Consider the following 19,289-nt stretch of genomic DNA (forward strand, 5'->3'; position numbering starts at 1 on the left):
GGTTATCAGGGCAACGGACAACTATTTGAGGTCTCCTTACACGGCGTGGGCATTATTCACACGCTCGATTTATGCCTGGTCCATGTCGATGATTTCAACTTAAGATCCACAATCAACAAGGCAACCAGACCGATTCAATGGAACAAGGCTGTGGATCTACCTGAGCACAGGTATCTTCCTATAGCAAACCTAACGTCGCCGCTTTCCAAAGTCTCGTCAAACAATTTGAACGTCCATCAAACTGTCAGCACACCGACTTTATCTGTTCACCAGCATTTAACAACCATAACCACAGCATTGGTAACCGGAATGCTGGTATGTACCATTGTAATTAAAAATCATATGCCAGAAGTACACTAACATCCGATCTTGTTTCCACAAGGCTGAAACAACTCAACGAACATTAACCGAAGCTGAAGAAGACATTCCACTTCCCATCGTCCCATCGTCTAACTTGTACGTATTACAAAGTTCAGGCTGGAACAAAAAATAAAACTATTTTTCATTTCTTTTCCTTCGTTTATTCACTTATTTTTATTCACAAAAAATATTAAGAATAAAACTAACTATAGATATATAGCAATAGTTATAATAAAAATCAAAACATTTTGTTGTAATGAGATACAAAAGAAACTGAAATATCCTGTGAAACTGTTTCCGGATGTACAGTACTCCAAAAAGATATAACGCAAAATTGTCGATAAATTATGTCTACTCCGAACTAATCAATTCAGAGAATAACACAAAAACCTTGAAAATAGCAAGTGGGTAATTTTCAGCGAGAAGTTCACCCTCTTGAACAACATCGTTTTTTCATCTGCTAGGGTTCGCTTTACGTTATGTAAAACCGTGACCAATTCATCATTCTCCATTACGTCATACATACGATTTGGTTATTTTTAATTAACTCATAGGCAACTGAGCAACATTTGTAACCTTTTCCAACAAACTAGAATTATTCGCCGCGAAAAAGGCATATAAGACTATGATTGAAACACTTGAATAAAATTCAAAAGGTGTTGTAACTTTATCCAAATTATTTTAAAACGAAAGTCAATATTTATTTCTGCTAAGTTTATAATAAAAATTACACCAGCAAATAAAATAGAAAACGAAACAAAATGAGAAAAGTACATCGGAGAGAACTTCTGCCGGAATAACTAGTGTAAAAGGCAAATGGACTCATATGAAAGAAAATATGTTTTTGTCTTCATTTTATGATATTTTATAGAAAAATACTTATTAAGAAAAAATAAATTGTCGGAACATTTATAAGCAAAGAACTTCAAGCTAGGTATGCTTTGGTCAATGAAGTAGGGACAACAGGAAAGTTATTATCGATTTCATATAAGTATGCATGCTACGTAATTCAAGTTGAATAAAATAGAAAGATCCACAAGAAAAAGACTAACTGCGAAAACTGCATGAAATAGATAATCCGCCTTCTATCATTTGTTTCGTTTTCTCACATTTTTACGCGCGCTGTTGATCTCCTTTACATTCGCACGCATTTTTACAAGCTAAAAGAAAATACTTTAACCTATTTTAAAATCCATTCATTTTTGTTTGCGCCTATATTACTCTTCTGCGATTGAGTTGTTGAAATTTGATGCGATTGTGTTTCCCTTTCAATTTCTATATTCATACGGATCAATTAATAATAACCAAATCGACTTGTATCTCATCTCGAGAGACTGTGAGATCTTTCGCGGCTGCTGCTCCCTGATATTGATTTTATCGGTTCGCCGACACGCTGATGAGATGGTAACTTATCGAAAAAAGGATGGCGCAATGCATCGCCTACAAAAATTTAATGACAGCATTAGGGTACACTTGATATTACACGGGCTAATTTCCTGAAATCTTACCTAACGTAATGCGCTGACTTGGTTCGTATTCTAACATTTTCTTAATTAAATCAAACAATTGTTTATGCTCTTCGCTATCAGTCATCAGGTACCTATGTAACGGCTTGCAGTGATCGCGAATATAACGGCCAGCTGATGATTTCTCATCCCACTCCAGTTCGCCACGATAGAAAAATTTTGTTTTTGTTTTTCTGTAAACAGATTTAATCACTCAATTATTTCCTGAATTCGCCAACATACTTATTGCTTATGATAAAATAAATGCAGATATAAAGGAATATAGGACTTGGCTAATGGGAAGCAGACAGAAACTTTGCCTCGAAAATCTAGAAATGTGTATGACATTGAGTAAAGCCACTAAAATAATAGTTATGATTTGTATTAAAAAATGTCCGCGTATAAATAGCATGCATATACATAAATACGGACATTATTTCTCTAGGATGACAGAAATCGAATATTTGGAAAGAACGTGGAAGAATTGAAATTACCGTTATTCCACCTGTAGACATACATAATTTTTTTCTTAATTTTTGTAGCTATTTTTGCGCTTTGGTCAATGTATGATAACATTTTTACCTATCTTTATTAGAAAACCAATTTGTTGAAACGGGCAGCTATTTCAAGAGATCCAAAAACTTGGGCAAGCCTTATACAATCGGAACAAAAAGAATGTCACATCCTCATGTTTTGAAAATGCCAAATAAAACAGTTCTATTAGCGATATTATGTTATCAACGGAAGTAATGGAAAGCGCTTCAAATGTCGTTATCCTGCCGTATGTGCGTAATAAGCCCACGAAAGGAGAAGAGAAAAATATCTGCATAAACATTACTGCGTCTGGTCCAAATTTGCGATAATGGTATATTCAAATTTTTTTTTAAATGACATAAGATGATGTTCAACAGTTCACTGTATAAGATGAAGTAGACATAGGTGGCAATCCACAAACTTAACCTTCCTGTGAGTAATAGATAAACTCGTCTTGTGTGGCTTTCAATTTCCCATGTTTCCTCTCCGCCTTTTCAGCACATTGTAAATGCATAAAAGCATGACATCAGATGATAATATATTAGAGTTCCAAACTGCATCCCGAGAATGCCCCTCTCGTTACGTTAACCGGCATGTTTGCCTCCTCTCGAAAGGGTGTTTATTTATCACGACCGTCGAGACATAGTTTACAGTGTATTTTTTAAGGGGGTCATCCCGTGTGAAGGCCGTTTTTTTTGCTTTTTTTAGAAACTTTTTGTGAAGAACTTGATAAAGATACAAATACGAATTTTCGCCATATATTTATTAATATCTTGAGCTTGCATAGTAATTTTTCCAGCCCCATACAGAGCAATTTATACACCCATCTCCAAAAAATGTGTTTTTTTGGTGCCATGCTAGATGGCGCTCTGATCGTCTTAAAGAAAAAAGTAAACTGCATTTTAACGTACAGACTTATCTACAGTCCGCAAACTAGATTATTAAAAAATATTAAAAGCGGCCAGGGGGTAGTAGTTTTACATTCATAAATAATCTTGCATTGACAGTTGATGGTTAAGATCACCCTCAAAAACGATATAGTCATTAGCAGGCACGTTACATGCCTTCATGCTAAGTAGTTACCAAAAGGCATCGGCCCTATCCGCCTGCGTTACGAATACGGTAAGGAAATAAATCTTGCGGTCTAAGTTAAGATAATGAAACTGTCATCAAATCGTTCGATTTCTTTAATGTCCTTACGAAATCTGTCAGAGATGACAATGCTGACACCATATTGAGTTTGTGGACTACCAAAGTGCAGAAATTTATAGCAAATTTTACTGTGTTTACGTTCTATATCGAAGCTCGTAACATCACACCATTGAATTTCCCGCATCGTGCACATATCGAAACCCATCTCTCGAGGGGCTTTTGCTTTTCCTCCGTCTTATCAATGACGATACCATCTTTTGCGTGGCTCGGACTAATTTGCTTACATCATCGCTTTGTGTTGATAGCCTGTCACAGGACCTGTTACCAAGAGAGATAGTAGGAGTTAGCAACTTCAACTATACTTCATTTATCGCTTTCCATGTTTTCGGCATTTTATGTTGCTGAGGTATACTAAGTATATTGCCTCAAACCCTCCACGTTTATCTGCGCTTCGGGCCAGCATGTTATGTCAATAACACGGCGGAGCGGCTTAGTAAGCGTTCTGACGAAAAAAAAAACGGAAATAGAAATGATTTTGTAACCATACGATGGCGGGCTTATTAATTTCAACATATGTTATTCAATTTTTCGAGCTTCTGTGACGAAAGTCTTGCGCCTTGATAGTGTAAAGAGTATAGTAAGCATTTTAAGTACCATGAAAAATGAGTTTCTTGGATGTTGTTAATTTTATTTTTATTGGCAACAAATAATAATAATAGTCGTTGGCGCAACAATTCACATTGGATCAGGGCCTTGAAGTACGTTGGAGCACTTCATTCAAGACCGAGCAGCAAGGCATACGGTAGGAGGCGATGTGATCTGTCAGCTCGTCCGAGATTATTACCCTGATTTCCCTCAGTTACTCATTGACAGCTCAGTGCTGCTGGTATCCGACATCCAGCCACGATAACAAATCCCTTTGCCACCAGTGAGATTTGAACCGCGACCTTCCGCTGCGACAGCCTAGCGCTCTAACCACTTAAACCACTGAACTGTCCCTGAAATCGGCGGACTTCATAGTGTCTTCATAGAATTTATTTTTTTTCTTTAGCGTCGGTTCCGCTCACAAGCGCGGTCGGCTCATCTCGATCGATTGCACCATTTTGTTATGCAGTCGCGGTGCTTTCAAATTACCATCCGGCGTATCAAGCAACCGTTGTTTCGGTCGTTTCCTATCGACTTCGATATTCAGCCTATACCATTCAAAACGCCACTCTCCCAATTTTTCCACGATCATTTTGGATATGATGAAGGCGGGTTAAGTCACTTGTCCAAAGTAATATCTTCGCCTCCATTACCGCAAGACGCCGTTCATTATCTTTTATAGTAGGCCAACACTCAGAACCAGTTTCATCGGCAGAGCGGATGACATTGCGGTAAATTTTAGATTTGAGACGTTCGTTGATATGGCGATCACAAAGAATACCAATTGTGGAACGCCACTTCATCCACGTTGCGCTAATGTATGAAATACTTTCATAACGTAATTCTTCATTGGCTGATAGCATTGGTCCGAGATATTTAAATCGCTCAATTCAGGGCAGGTCACTGTCACTAACAGTGATGATCCGGTCGTCAAAAATTTTGGTTTATTCTAATTCAATCTGAGACCGTGTTCCATGATGCGATCATTTTTTTTTTTGGAATCAGTTCTGCATGAGGCTCTAGGAAAACAAGCAGTATATCGGGCGTTGGATGTCCCCTGGAATGCCTCAACGAACACCTAAAATGCTATCTCTGACAGAATGCACTTGTTTCTCTTCTGGATCTTTCTGCGCAGGTCGCATTACCACCTCGCGGATCGTTGAGAAGCAAAGAGCGGGATTCACTTGTTCTTCATCGATTTCGAAACGATACTGTATCTGAAGGATTCTAGATAGCGTCACTTCACGTTATATTTATAAGACTAATCCTTTAAGTTGATATAAGCCAATAATATTTACAAAATTAATGACTTAAGCTAAGGAGATAAAAGTTTTAATAAGTTTATATGCAAGTTGGTTTCATAGGGCAAGGGAGTGAACACTTTCAGCCTTCTGGATTTCTTGAGACAAGTTGATATTCGACTGTTACTCACGTTACTGCATCTTGTATATAGTTTAGAATTGCGGAAATGCCCTCCAGTTCTGAGATATTTCAGAATTTTAGACGAACATTGCTGTAGTAGATTCGAGTGATGTCTGATGGGTTTGCAGATCCCACAGTTGATAGTCTTATGCCTATATGGAATTAAGCACTAATTTATAGGTTGCTGAGTTGCAATTAAGGTCAAAGATTATGTGTGGAGCATTCATAAACAGTTTTTGTGCTCAAGTTTGAGTTGCTAGTTTTTCGCCAATGCGGGTGGCGTAATATGATAGCCCGCGTAAATTTCACTTCGAGCCCAGACTCTCCACATCATTTTCATTTCGTGCTTGCATTTTCTCTATAGTTTTTACCCCGGACTCGAATATCCCATTTAATTTTCATATCGGGCCGGCATCCTCTCATCACTAGCTCACTCAAAGGAAAATCCCAGCGCACTCTTCTCAGAAACGCTTGATTTACAAGGTTTACTGAGAGCATCGTTTTATTTATTTGAAATCTTTCGTGATTCAAACATGATATAGTTTGCGGAAACAATTGGCAAAAGGTAAAAACCTTACCGAAAATTTGAACCACATCTACGAAAAGTCATGTGCAATACCTCCTTCCTTCGAGAACAGAACTCATTTTTGACACCCTTACGTTGAAGTTGCTCTATTCTATTGTGATGCTAGGATTTAGCTTCTTGAGCAATAGTTTTTCGAATACCTTGCATATAGTCAGATGAAGGCTTATGTAGGCTGACCTACCGATACATGGTAAGGGTGCCGCCTAGAACTGCCTCTTAGGGTTCTCTTCTTCTAAAACCCCAAGTCTTGACCGCCAATGATGAAAAGAAGCAGGAGCTCTCATCGGGGGTGTGTAAGCGTAGTGGAAGCGCTACATATGTTTCACAGGGAGATTCACGGCCAACTTGTACACATTGGGATTTTTTATAATTTTTTTTTTTCTAATTACCTTTTTTACTATGAACCAGAAATAGATAGATTAATATTATAAATAATATGGTAGTTGATCACTGATATTTATAATGAATGTCAAATTTAATCACTAAATGACTTCCAATGACTTCTATTCTTGCCTTTATATAACGCTAATATTCTTTAAAATAATCTTACCGTGCCATACGATATGGTATTTGTCCTAGAATTCTTTCCATCATTGCCAGATGTTCACGGTTGTCGTGGGTTTGAAATAGAGTTATTCCGAGATACAACTCAAATAAAATACATCTTGAAAAAAAGATTGACATTGACAAGATTGAATCAATCCATGGATCAGCAAGAGCTTACCCTATTGACCATACATCACAGGGTTGCGACCATCCTAATTCAAGGATAACTTCGGGTGCACGATAATGACGAGTCGATACAATTGTACTATGATGCTCATGATCGAAAGTGGCGCTGCCGAAATCAATCAAACGTATATCTGTGCATTTGACGCGGCGCACTTCGCGATTCTATTATGGGAAGTGAGAAAGAAACACTAATTTATTTGACATAAATAAAATATTAAAACATATTTAGATAATTATATATTTTTATATACAGAAAGTACAAAACAAATCAATATTGCATTGAAAGAAAACAACCTAGAAGTAAATTGAATTAATTAGGTTATAGTTCGGGGATATGGTTATAGATTGACTGGGCAATTGAAGCAATATCTCACCTTCTTATGATTGTAATGAGTAGTGTATTCCGAATCAACAAATAAAATATTTTCAGGCTTCAAATCTGTATGCGTAAGCCTATTGTCGTGTAGAAATTTGACTGAGTAGCAAAGCTGATATCCTATGTGCCGAACTTGTTCCAATGGGTACGGTTCATAATTGTTCTCACGCTGCAATCAGGACACATTATTCTATTTACTGTCTCAGAGGCGACTAGGGATTCTTACCAAGAAATCGAAAACACTTAAGCCCAGCATTTCGAACGCTATACACATATGTCCATGGTAATCAAACCAATCTAACATTCTCACGCACAAGCTATAAAATAATAATTGTTGTACTTTGGTTTGAATGGATCACAAATATATACTGGACGCAGTCCAAATTTATATATATTTAGGTGCTATTGACATACAACAGTGAGATTAAACACATCTACTTACTGATCACAGTTGGGGTCTTTCTGTGAAAGTTTTTCGAGCACGTTAATCTCCAGTTTTGCTGCTTCGCGATATTTCTCTACATTTTTAATAATCTTCAAAGCCATACAATGGTCCCTAAATAAAAAAAATCCAATAAAAAGCAGTGTTAATATAGTCAACACACACGTCCAAGCGCCTCTGATAAAAATATACCTTTCCAAATCCTTAACTTTAACAACTTGACCGAATGTACCCTCTCCCAGGGTAGTCATAATCTTATCTGTAAAATAAAAGTCGAGTTGAACGACAAGCTCCTTTGATTTAAATTCGAAATTTCAGATCGTTTATATGTGAAAGGAGTAAATAGCTCATAAAAATCAAAGAAAAAATGTACTTGTTGTTTTTAACTAGGAGATATATAAAATACATATTAAGCTTGCATCGCTTATATACTTTTCAAATTTCTCTGAATTGAATTTCTTCCTAAATATATTCAAGCGTACATAATAACTTAGATGTGTGATTCAATTTTCCAGAGTCCGGCAAAACACAAACTGATTTGTTTTTCGATTTCCCAACAATTGCGGGATATATACATTATGAGACTCATTGCAATTGCACAAAATGACCAAGTTTTATTGATTTCCGACAAAAATTGACAGTAGGAAATTATTTGAAAAGTATATAGCTATATGCAGCACTATGGTTTTTTGTTATATAAATTTGTCACGAACATATGTCATGAAGAACATCGCCGACTTGATAGATCAAATGGCCATCGGCATCATCTTGAATGGTTGGTTTCTGCTGCTGTTATTGGTGATGGTAGTTGTAAATTATAGTTGTTTGCAAAGTTGATTTGTTGGTTGATTTCAATCGTTCGTTCAGTTCATCGTTCGTTCATTGCAGATCAAACAAGTTGCATAGTCGGTTGAATTGATCAGGTCGGTTGGAGCATTTATATCGGGTAGGAAGCACGCAACAGATACGCAAAAGTGCAAGGAAAACCCCCGAATCCAAGAAGTTCAATCCAGACCACATAAACCATGTTACCATGTATGGCGAAACATTTGCAAAACAATATATAGCAAGAGTAAATTTTTTCAATATATTGTATATGTATGTGAATCACCGAGAAACCAAAGATCATTGAACATTTTATCGATGATTTTATGCATTGAAGCAATGAGTCGAGTAGATATTTGTTCATCATCATCAAGGAGGGTGGTGATGTTCAATGTTCCAAGACCGTTGCCGTTGCAGAGAGACAGTTCATTTCATCGCCAACATCCATGAAAAATCCGTCCGTGTCCGTGTACATCATTCATCATCATCGACACGTTCAAGTTACATCAAATATTCGCCAGGATTCAGTTGATATACCCATACCAGAGAAAACATCGTTTATCACCATCATCACCATTGTTGTTGATTACACACCAAAATTCATCATCACCATCGATCGATCGGGGAACACGAGAAAAATACGGTATCGATTTTCGGTAAGATAATTAGTTCGGACAAAATAACAATATTTTTTGTGTTTATGTTCTGTATAATTTTTTTAGTTGTGTTAGAGAAAAAATAATTTCGTTCAAAGTTTGAAAAAATTAAAATCAGCATTGTTATTGATTTTTCTCATTAATTGTTGACACCGAGAAACCACTCTCCATTCATCCTTGCAGTATTTGCAAATTGCAATAAATATCAATAATACGGCAGGAAAAAGAAACGCCAAATAAGAATCAAACAAGTTCGTGCAAAATAGCGCCTAAACTTAAAACAAGTATGTTGTGAATTGCATTAAACTATTAATCAAACGTGTAATCGAACACGTCACTTACATGAATTAGTACTAAATTTCAAACCGAGAATTAGATGTTTATTAGAAAGTCATACGTAGTGAGGTTTGTGTCAGTTGTTTGGAAAATGCATTCCTCTCAACAGAATACATAAAATTTCTAAGTTATTTTATCAATGTTCAAACTTTCATTGAAAATACCGCTAGCGTACTCGTATTTACTGAACTTTCTACGTTTGAAGTCTTCCTACATCATCACAATTTCCTTCATAACTTCGAAGCAACAAAATTGAGTCCGTCCATCCTGTTGAAGTGCCTGAGAAACTTTGAAGTGGGCGTTCTCAAAATATTTAATAAAAAAATGAGAAGGTTCAGGAAAGCTCTCGTCGTGTTTTTTTCTAACAATTTCTGTGAAATAAGAGGACTTTACTTTGTTGTACAGAAGGTCGCGGTTCAAATCTCTCTGGCGGCAGTGAGATTTATATCGAGACTTGACGCCGGATACCAGTCGACTCAGCTGTGAATGAGTACCTGAGTCAAATCAGGTAATAAAAACGATTATTATTCCTAAAGGCACGTTATTTCCCAATAGCCTTTTTTGCCCAAAAGATGAGAGAATCAGGATGACTATTAAATCAGAATAAAACAAGCGAAAATTTATCACTTTTCACCCACATAAACGCAACTGCAAGAATCTTTCGTGCATTTCATTAATAATAAAAAAGTTACTTTATTGGCATATCGACTTTGGTGGTGAATTATGTTTCTAATTCACATTTGTTTTTAATTTGATTAAGTGAAATTCGCTGAAACTGTATCCTTTGTTGCCCCAGCAAGAAGAGTACCAGAGTGTAATTTCGAAACAGACTGTTCGTGCTTAAGAGTCTAACTATCCGTCTATATCACGTTGTCTATTGGCTGCCAAAATGTATCTGAAAATAGATTCTGTTTTGGCAGTCTGAGTAAAATGAATTGGTGTTGTGTGAGATTCAAGGTAGAATAAGCCAAAATTTAGATTAACTTGTACCCACGCGTCCTTATACCATCGCAGAAAATACCGCTAAGACTATGTGAATAAAAAAATTCAATTCGGTTAACTGTAGTCGTTTGCATTGTAATGAGACCGCTATTAAAGCGACAAACATATTTCTTGAAAGTGATCATTCAATTAACTATTGATTCAATGATATACAATCATAGATCAACAGTTTTCATCTCGTGTACATTTGCAAATGCTCACGAAAATATGGGGAAATCACGGAAAGAATAAATCTGACACGAAAGCCCATTTCAAGGGATTGGGGAAGAATGGTTCCTTGCGAAAAGAAGAATTTATCTTGCTGGGATAATTGAATTAATTTGGCGTCAGGATGGGTGATTATATTATTAGCACGGCTCTACGATAAGTAGTTTCACCACCGTTTCGAGTATCTTTAATTTAAATGAATATGCTTGGCGATATTTCACGAGGATCGTCGAATTCAATTTATCTATACCTGTTGAAACGAACAAAATGCGGGCCGGAATAGTGATGGTTTGATATGCTAGATGGCCATTTGCAATATCTCGACTCTACCTGGACCACGTCTATAACCGAAAAAAATGGCAAATTCGATCTAGACGAACTGGCCTCTCTACTGAATGGGAAAAAAGGCTAAAGAAGAAATTCACTTCTTCTTTCTACTTTGTCAACGCAGTCAATTAGAAGCAGGTAAAAATTGTTATATAGTTGTACTTCCATTGATAGACCGAAATATAAAAATCATTCGAAAGTGATATTTCATGGAAATTGTTTTTGTTAGGTTTTTGTAAGTGCATGTATTATAAATACGGTATATAGAAATGCACAATTAAACTCCACGGAAACACCACTCGCAACACAATTAAAGAAACACAACACAAAGGTAAACATATAAAGTAGAGATTCTTACAAAAGCCCTTGGAATGCGTGACCTGGATAAGATTGACGACGTCGATGACGTTTTAGCCAGCGGTAAAAATTTGTTATTAGGATGATTATAACCCAACCGGGAAGACCCGGAAGATCCTAAGACTCCCGCAGCACCAAGGCCGTGCCCACTTGTTCCAGCAAGTGCATGACTTCGACCAATTGCTGCTAAAGCATTATTATTCAAAATATCACTATAATAGTGATTATCGTGTCCTAGTGTGGCTAGAGCTTTGGCTTTCAAGTGGGTACTAGATTCGATATCTTTCTGATGAGTTGTAGAGTCTAGAGCAGTAGTGTTATTGGCGGAAGCATGATTGCTATTTTCATCAGGTTGTGCATATTTCATCATCAAATTTTTTATCTCTTTACGTTTGGCTATGCGTTCCTTGAAAGCTTTCGCTCCAGCGTGGTTATTATCTTCTTCTAAAGCTGCAATGATGGCTACAACATCAGCCGATGACCGATCGTCGTCATCGTCAATGTATTGGAACTCAGAATCGAAAAACTGTTGAGTTTGGGAGCGTTGTAGACCTCCACCCAAACTTTTCCGGCTTCTAAGCAGGTTGTTTACAGTAGAACTAGGGTGATAGGTGCGGCTGTCAATGCCATTGTCTTCATTATTGTAGTGTGTGGTATGGCGACGCTCACCATCATTATGATCATTATTTCGGTGACGATACGATTTGAATTGCCTTCTGGGCTTATTAGTTACTCCAACCCGTGGTCTAATGCTGGTGTATTCGGATGGCACATCAGTATTGTCAGCCAGTTCTGCACGGAGTACATCTGGGTCATATTTCGATTTGTAAATATTCTCTTTCCCAATGCGTGAAGCGTCATAGTACCCATAGTCTGCTGCAGATCGTGCCAAATACGAAGAATCGTTATTGTGCCCTGTTCTGTGACCGCTAGAAGCCAGCGCGTCATAAATAGTGTCTTTATAGCGATTAGTTGAACTATCGTAATTATTCAATCTAGACCTGTAGCGACTGCTTTCAGGATAATCTAAATTGTTAGTTAATAAGCCTAATTCTGATCGGGGTTTAGTGGCAGAACTACTATATCCCGAGTCCAATAAATTTAAATGTCTATTTTTGTCCTTAGTCAGTCTATATGGAGTTCGTTCCTTCTTATCATAATCACGTGCAGTCGCTCTCGCAGCTGCTGAATGTTTGTATGAGGAAGATGGTCCCAATCCAACATTCACAGTTCCAGAGGACTTCAAGCCTAGAATATGACCAGCTGTTGCTGATCGCGATAGCGCATTTAACCCAGCCGATGTTGTGCAAGTAGAATTTGTTGCTATACCATTTCTATCAGGTTCTAAAGTTTTATCGCGATCGATTTCTTGTCGTCTTCTAACATTAGCACCTTCACGTTTCCGAGCGAACCGATCGAGCACATCGGAATATTTGGATTCGAGCCGCGATATTGTTGACATCGGTTTATCTTCGGGTACCGGTGTTTTATCCTTGTCGACTCCATCTTTCCGCTAGATAATTCAGTAATAGTTAATTGAAAGTTTTTTTTCGTTGTTATATCCTTTGAAATGATCTCCCAATAATAATGCCGATGGATTTTATCGTAAATAAATTCAGTATACTCTTGAAGAAAAGACCAAATACCTTACCCTGACAATTCTGAATTATTCAAAAATTGTAATCGGTCCTAAATCAAAATCAACCTCACCATAAATTTTCAACAATGAAGGAATCGCTCGGCAGGTGGCTGTAAGATTTGCACTTGTAAGGTGAAAATAAAAATTTGACTACAAAACAAAATTATTGTTTCTCCAGATCATTCCTTAATGGTCTTAACGTGTAATCACTAAATGCCATTGAAATGACAGCATTGTTTGGCTGAGTATTTTTTCCAGGTAGTAAAAGGAAAATTACTGTGCTATTATAGATTCATTAGATGTGCGGCAAATTCTAAAGCGACACTTTTAAAAACAGGAAGTAATAGCATTAACACGTCTCAATTCGGCGAAATATCGTATGCGGACAGTTATAATCAATAAGGTGATGAAGATGGTTTACAAAATAATGTTATCCGTCATCCAATCTGGACGTTTTGATAAAATGTTTTTTTAATTGGGTTTTGGTTGGTCTTACCTTCTAGTTTCGTGTTTTTTTCAAGATCTTCTCGATAGTTATAACAATTTTGAATCTTAATTTATCATTACTAGTCCCATGGTTTGACTCAGTAGTGCGCTTCTAGAGAAAACATCACTCTCAAAATTAGTATGTGTAATCACTTATTTATGCATTCCAACTTTTCGTGTTCATTGCAGAGATCATTTCAAAAGGATAGAATTTTCGATTGACGATCTAATTGGTGTGCTATCAAGGCATTGAGACCAATCAAACTACTAACTTTTGGCGACTCATCACGTTTCCCAAATGTTCGCATCAACGGTTTGTAATACGAGCTAACTGGACTTAAATTATTACGCAATCGATCCAAAGCTGATCCCGTCGACTTTGCATCCGATTTATAGCTTCCATAACCGGATGATAAATTTGTTGCACCGATTCGTCTACTCATTGAATCTTCTCCACCCACTGCCGATTGCTCCTGCTCGTTCCCAAATTGCCCTTCGCCACTTCGCTCTTTTCCTTTCTCACAAATCAATGACGAGGATTGCGACGGACTTAATACGGAACTATCGATATAAAGTAAGGCTTTTTTATGATAACGTTCGAGCACTGATTAATAAACCAAACAATTAATATATTAAATGCAAGACTCGGAAAATTTAACGCAGATTTCGAAAAAGAAAGAAAACAAAAAGGAGAAATGAAAAATATATTCGATATTATTAAACGGTATTAAAGCATAAACGATACTGAAGAACATTTTCTGAAAAGATTCTAGATTGCGCAGAAACGTCGTTCCACATGCAATTTCGTTTTGTGAAAGACGCCATACATATAACCCGAGTTTCAACAAACATTTTGGAAAATTCTACCTTTTTATATATGAACACGTAGAAAATTAAAATGTATTTTTTTTATAATCATTTTATATTTATGTATACACGTTTCGTTTACTTTCGGGATAAACAGCTCTCTTTTGCGAGTAAGATTTTCGAGTGTGGGCTTACTGTTTGAATGGCTACATGGAAAAATTTCTCACGTCCGCTTTTCTTGCCGATTCACTGAAAGTTTCACATTATGTGGCGATTTGGCTAAAATTAAATTAGAATATTTCCTGACTTAATTGAAGTATATGAATGTGTGTAAGTTCACACAGCTGCGTAAGTTTCACGTTTTCCATTGTCGACACCCACTATCCTTATTTTCGATAAGTTCGAGAGAAATTGTTTAGAATTAGCGAGAAAATGCGGTGTTTGGAAGAATTTCAGAATAAATTATTCTATTTTCGTCACAGACACTTTGATTTGTCATAAATTTATATTTAAGATACATCATCATTTTCGAAGGTGTTTGTTCCGTCAGAACATGTGATCTTTTGGATATTAATGGAAGTTTATAACTGAAACCCTGAACTCTACTTGGATCCATGTTTACTATTTAAAGGAAATGGGCAGATGTCAACATCAAGTGAGCGATCGAGAACTGCACTCAACATCACACAAAATCCGAACAGACAAATCTATCCAGAGACGTTGGCACAAAGTCTGACACACCTTCTTTATAAAAATGCAGAGTTTATTGCAGTTTGGTGACAACTCCAACATAGATAGTCATCGTTGTCTACTGATAAATAGTCGCTGTCAAAATTTATCGAAAGGCAACCGGAGTCTTTATAACAAACATAGTCGGCGAATCATAGAATTTAAATGAAGCCAATTGACAAGACATTCTCGGTGGAACAAAAAGTTGAAAAGTATCATGAATAGGAAGTTGATGCACTTCAAATATTTGTCGACTTCAAACAGATGAGGTGCAGGGTTAATTTATAAGGTATTTCGGAATAGACTGCAGACGGAAATAAGGCAATGGGCTGACCTCAATATTCTGAATCGAGAGTGAATAACGAAGAGGCCCTTGTGAAACTTGATAAAGTAGCGAACGAAATAGGACCAAAAGTATACAAGGATAAGACTGAAACCATGATACAAACTAGGAAAAGATACGAATTAGACAAAACGCTTCATATACAATTTTAAAGGAGAATGGTGCATTTCCATTAGTACGTAGCACCTAATGTACGCATATACTATGTGGGAATATCCACTTCAGTCTTGAATTTCCAAGCAAGCGACAACTTTGATCTATTATAACTTTGTTAGTAATTACCACCAAATTTGGTAGGATCATGCTCTATATTATATACTACATTGCTGAGAAATTTCCTGGTGCTAGGATGAACTTAAAGGGGGTTCTGAAACCAATTTCTAAAAATTATAATAATATACTATTATTAACTTTTTTCGTCAAATGTCGGTATGGAGGGTATTTCGGAGCCTAGGCACCATATAGTGGAAACCTTGCGATTTTTTTCAGATTTTTCGGTTGGGTAGTTTCTGAGAATGGGCTCGCTAAAGAAATGATCACTTTCTACCCCCCGCACTCCCCACCTTTCCAACAAATGTCAACACTAAGCCAAGTTTCGGAAAGTAATAATCGAGAATTTTCATTTGATACCCGACATGACTATATTTGACAAAAAAAAAATACCAAAATTACATATAAAATATGAAAGATAGAAAGCAGCCGATAGCCTGGAAAGCCTCAGAACAGATTGGAGGATCTGATTGGCAACGCAAGTGTAGGTCGACCGAGAGATATAAGGAGGCGCCAAGGTGCGACGGTAGTGTCATGGACTAGAATATTTTGAAAATGCACAATATATTTAAATATTGATTGAGATATAACATAAAAGATACCGGCAACTTTGAGTAATTTGTTGAGGCATTATGGTTGACCTTTGAGGAAATTTCTCCTCTCGAAAGATTTCGGATGCTGGTGGCGGGAGGATTCGACCATGATGATGATACAAGACTATAACTAATAGGAAAGTGACGAAGAAGCGATGTTGTGTAGAGGCCTTGATACAACAGTGTGTACTATAAAACTATGTTGTCCCTGATTTGATCCAACATCGTTTAATTCGTATAAATCCCTCGTGCGATCACGAGGTGTAAACAATAGTAATGGATCACTTCCTACAAAATTATTCACAATGACACCCAGGATGGAGAAGATTAAATGAACATTTTTCCTAATCTTCACTTATGGACTAAATTAGTGGTGAGTTTTTCAAAATTTAACCACCGCCCACCCTCCCTCCGATTCGTGTTAAGGTGCTTTTTAATTCCTTGAATAAAACATTATTGAATTTTGTTACACTGAATTTAGCTCCCACTATTTATTGCTGCTGTCATTGCTTCCGGTTGTTTTTGTGTATCTTTAGCTTTAGAACACATGTAGAAACAAAAGTATGCCTCACGCCTATCAATAGGAGAGAAATTCCAAAGACATTCATCGAAATAGATTCTTCTGTTGACTTAAGCTATGATATATCATAAGAAAGAAAATGCAAAACATTTCGTAATGCACACGAAGAATCGAGATGTGTTAATCGCACTAAGGGAATTTAATATAATTTCAACGCAGTTTGATTCATTTTTGCTACTTCATTGAAGGTATATCAATTGAGAAAGGCCTCAACCTGTTGATGCTAAAAATAAAGAGAATCGAAATTTCCACTTTGCGGCTAGGGTAAATGCAGCATTCAAAGCTCGAAAATGTATCCACTTTTACTATGGTGTGTGTTACGAACACAACCATGGAATAACCTCGAAAATATTTGCACGAAAAGCCAATTTTGCTGCTTAGTTGCATACCTTCAACCTAGGTGAAGTTTATATGTCACTAATCCCCCTTCAAATGTCTGCATTTTCATTTCCTACAAGGAGCAAACAATTGACTGAGCGGCCTTTGAATCTGGTCGCCTTTTGCCGTTCAAACAATCACATGAAACGAGTGCAGTTCATAAGTTAACAACAATTTCAAAACTTCATAGTCGTGTTCCTTAGCAGTGGATCTTATATTATCTCTAATTTATTTAAGAAGCCAAAACGCACACTTGCTTCGTAATTATTCACACTTAAATTCTTTAAAGTCTGCAGCCAGTAATCAGCAATCGTTTATGCTTTCAAATTTGCACGTTGGCAATAGAATAACTAGTTCTTCTCTTGCATTTAAGTCCGTTATCTTGGTTATGTATATTTCAGTGAAAAAATAAATTGAATTACCGATTGTTATTCGACTTTTTTTCGGGTCGTTCACTAGGATTACGCCGAAATCTTTGCAAGATACTGTTGCAACTATCGGTTAACAATTGTGTTACACTTGTCGTTGAGCTACGAGTATACCGATGTCGGCGTTGCGTCGAATTCCCGACAGTTTCTGCGTTTAACGCACCCAACGCAGACTGATCTTTAGTCGAAGATTTCGGCGGATCAGCTACAATCGCAGATGCCGCCATATTGGCATTGAAAAATCCGCTCTCACAATGATCCCACGCAAAAATCAATCAGATTGCTTGAACTTTTCAAGGGAATTGCTAGCTTGTTGGCTCAATACAATCCTTCCTGACAAGAGATGCATTCCTTGAAAACACGCTATATCATTTCTAATGCACATATAGCCTTATAGAATGTTATGCGCGTATAGAGTGACTGTAACTAGAACGTTGATATATTCCATTCTGTTGTTTTCTACTGAGCGACGAAGTATCACTCGTCCCTTAAAATTTTCTTCAAAAACGACCAATTAAAAAAATTATTTAAATTGACGCGAGAAAAAATTAACTAAATTTCGGTTGACAATATTTCTTCGATGAGAACGTGCATACGTACAACCGATTGTAGATCTTTCAGAATCAAGTTAAACACTTTTCAGTCGCCCAATTTCCAACAGAATAATTTGATGAAAGGTAATTTTGGCGATTTCTTGAAAACGGCGCTGATGCTCGGTCATTTTGTTGTCTTTGTTGCTTCAAACAATTCATTCTTGTTACTTTTGCGGAAATCGCGCCTTTTCAGTTCATGTCTTAGAATTCCTTTTATTATTTTTGTATTATAATGCTGACGAACATTAATGATAAGCCGGTATTTCACATCGTCACCTCCTTTTTCACAAAACCCTGAACGAAAATAGATTATGCACCGCACTGAAAGCACTCTTCGTTGAACTAATTTGCGGGTATTTAACTCGCAAGATACTTTTGTGTTTATTCGGCGGAAGGAAATCGATGCACTTTTATGTACCAAAAAAGAAAGGATTGAAACATATAAGATTTTGGTAAATTTTGTACGCCTGTATCCGGGAAATAATATCTAAATTTCCTTAGGTCTTATCTCACAAGATTTTTAACATTTTCATTTATACTTGCGTAAATCGTTAGAAATAAAAAAAAACCAAAATTTTTAAATAAACACTTCTTCACGACCGTTGTCCTGGTTTTTTTTCTTTGCGAATTACGAACCGCCTATTAAGCGAAATGCGCAGCCAGTGGTGTGCACAATGTAGAAAGTCGAAAGCATACACTAGCGCACGACTGAAAACAGACGGAAGATGAGAGTGTCCTCTAAAACTCTTATTTTAGTGAATTGACAGAATTTTTCTAGGGTATAATTTTCTTTCTTGACTGCAAGGCTAAATATGAAAAACTCAATAAATTGCTCGGAAAATAAATTTAGTGAATAGGCAGTTGGCGAGTTCGCTGCTGGGCCCAGCTACCGCTTCGTTTCATCCGAGAAATTAGAAATTTTCGAAAAGAGAGAGAGTGTCTCAATATCTTGCGGTAATATCGAGAACGCACTTGTCTT

At 36.8% G+C, this 19,289-nt stretch overlaps 1 protein-coding gene across 1 annotated transcript in view; it reads right to left on the minus strand.

The window, feature by feature from the left end:
* Positions 1 to 505: 505 nt before the first annotated feature.
* LOC119652079 overlaps positions 506 to 19,289 on the minus strand; it is a 37,165-nt gene continuing 18,381 nt past the window's right edge. Inside the window, exons 3-14 of the mRNA XM_038056017.1 lie at positions 17,712 to 17,989; positions 13,862 to 14,150; positions 11,466 to 12,977; positions 8,468 to 8,543; positions 7,947 to 8,013; positions 7,755 to 7,868; positions 7,539 to 7,629; positions 7,311 to 7,481; positions 6,929 to 7,098; positions 6,755 to 6,868; positions 1,869 to 2,059; positions 506 to 1,800 (exon numbers count right to left, since the gene is read on the minus strand). Of these exons, the coding sequence (XP_037911945.1) occupies positions 1,682 to 1,800; positions 1,869 to 2,059; positions 6,755 to 6,868; positions 6,929 to 7,098; positions 7,311 to 7,481; positions 7,539 to 7,629; positions 7,755 to 7,868; positions 7,947 to 8,013; positions 8,468 to 8,543; positions 11,466 to 12,977; positions 13,862 to 14,150; positions 17,712 to 17,989 (3,192 nt within the window). The 3' untranslated portion in view covers positions 506 to 1,681. The remainder of the gene's footprint in view (positions 1,801 to 1,868; positions 2,060 to 6,754; positions 6,869 to 6,928; positions 7,099 to 7,310; positions 7,482 to 7,538; positions 7,630 to 7,754; positions 7,869 to 7,946; positions 8,014 to 8,467; positions 8,544 to 11,465; positions 12,978 to 13,861; positions 14,151 to 17,711; positions 17,990 to 19,289) is intronic.

This window comes from Hermetia illucens, chromosome 3, assembly GCF_905115235.1.
Source record: "Hermetia illucens chromosome 3, iHerIll2.2.curated.20191125, whole genome shotgun sequence".
NCBI lineage: Eukaryota > Metazoa > Arthropoda > Insecta > Diptera > Stratiomyidae > Hermetia > Hermetia illucens.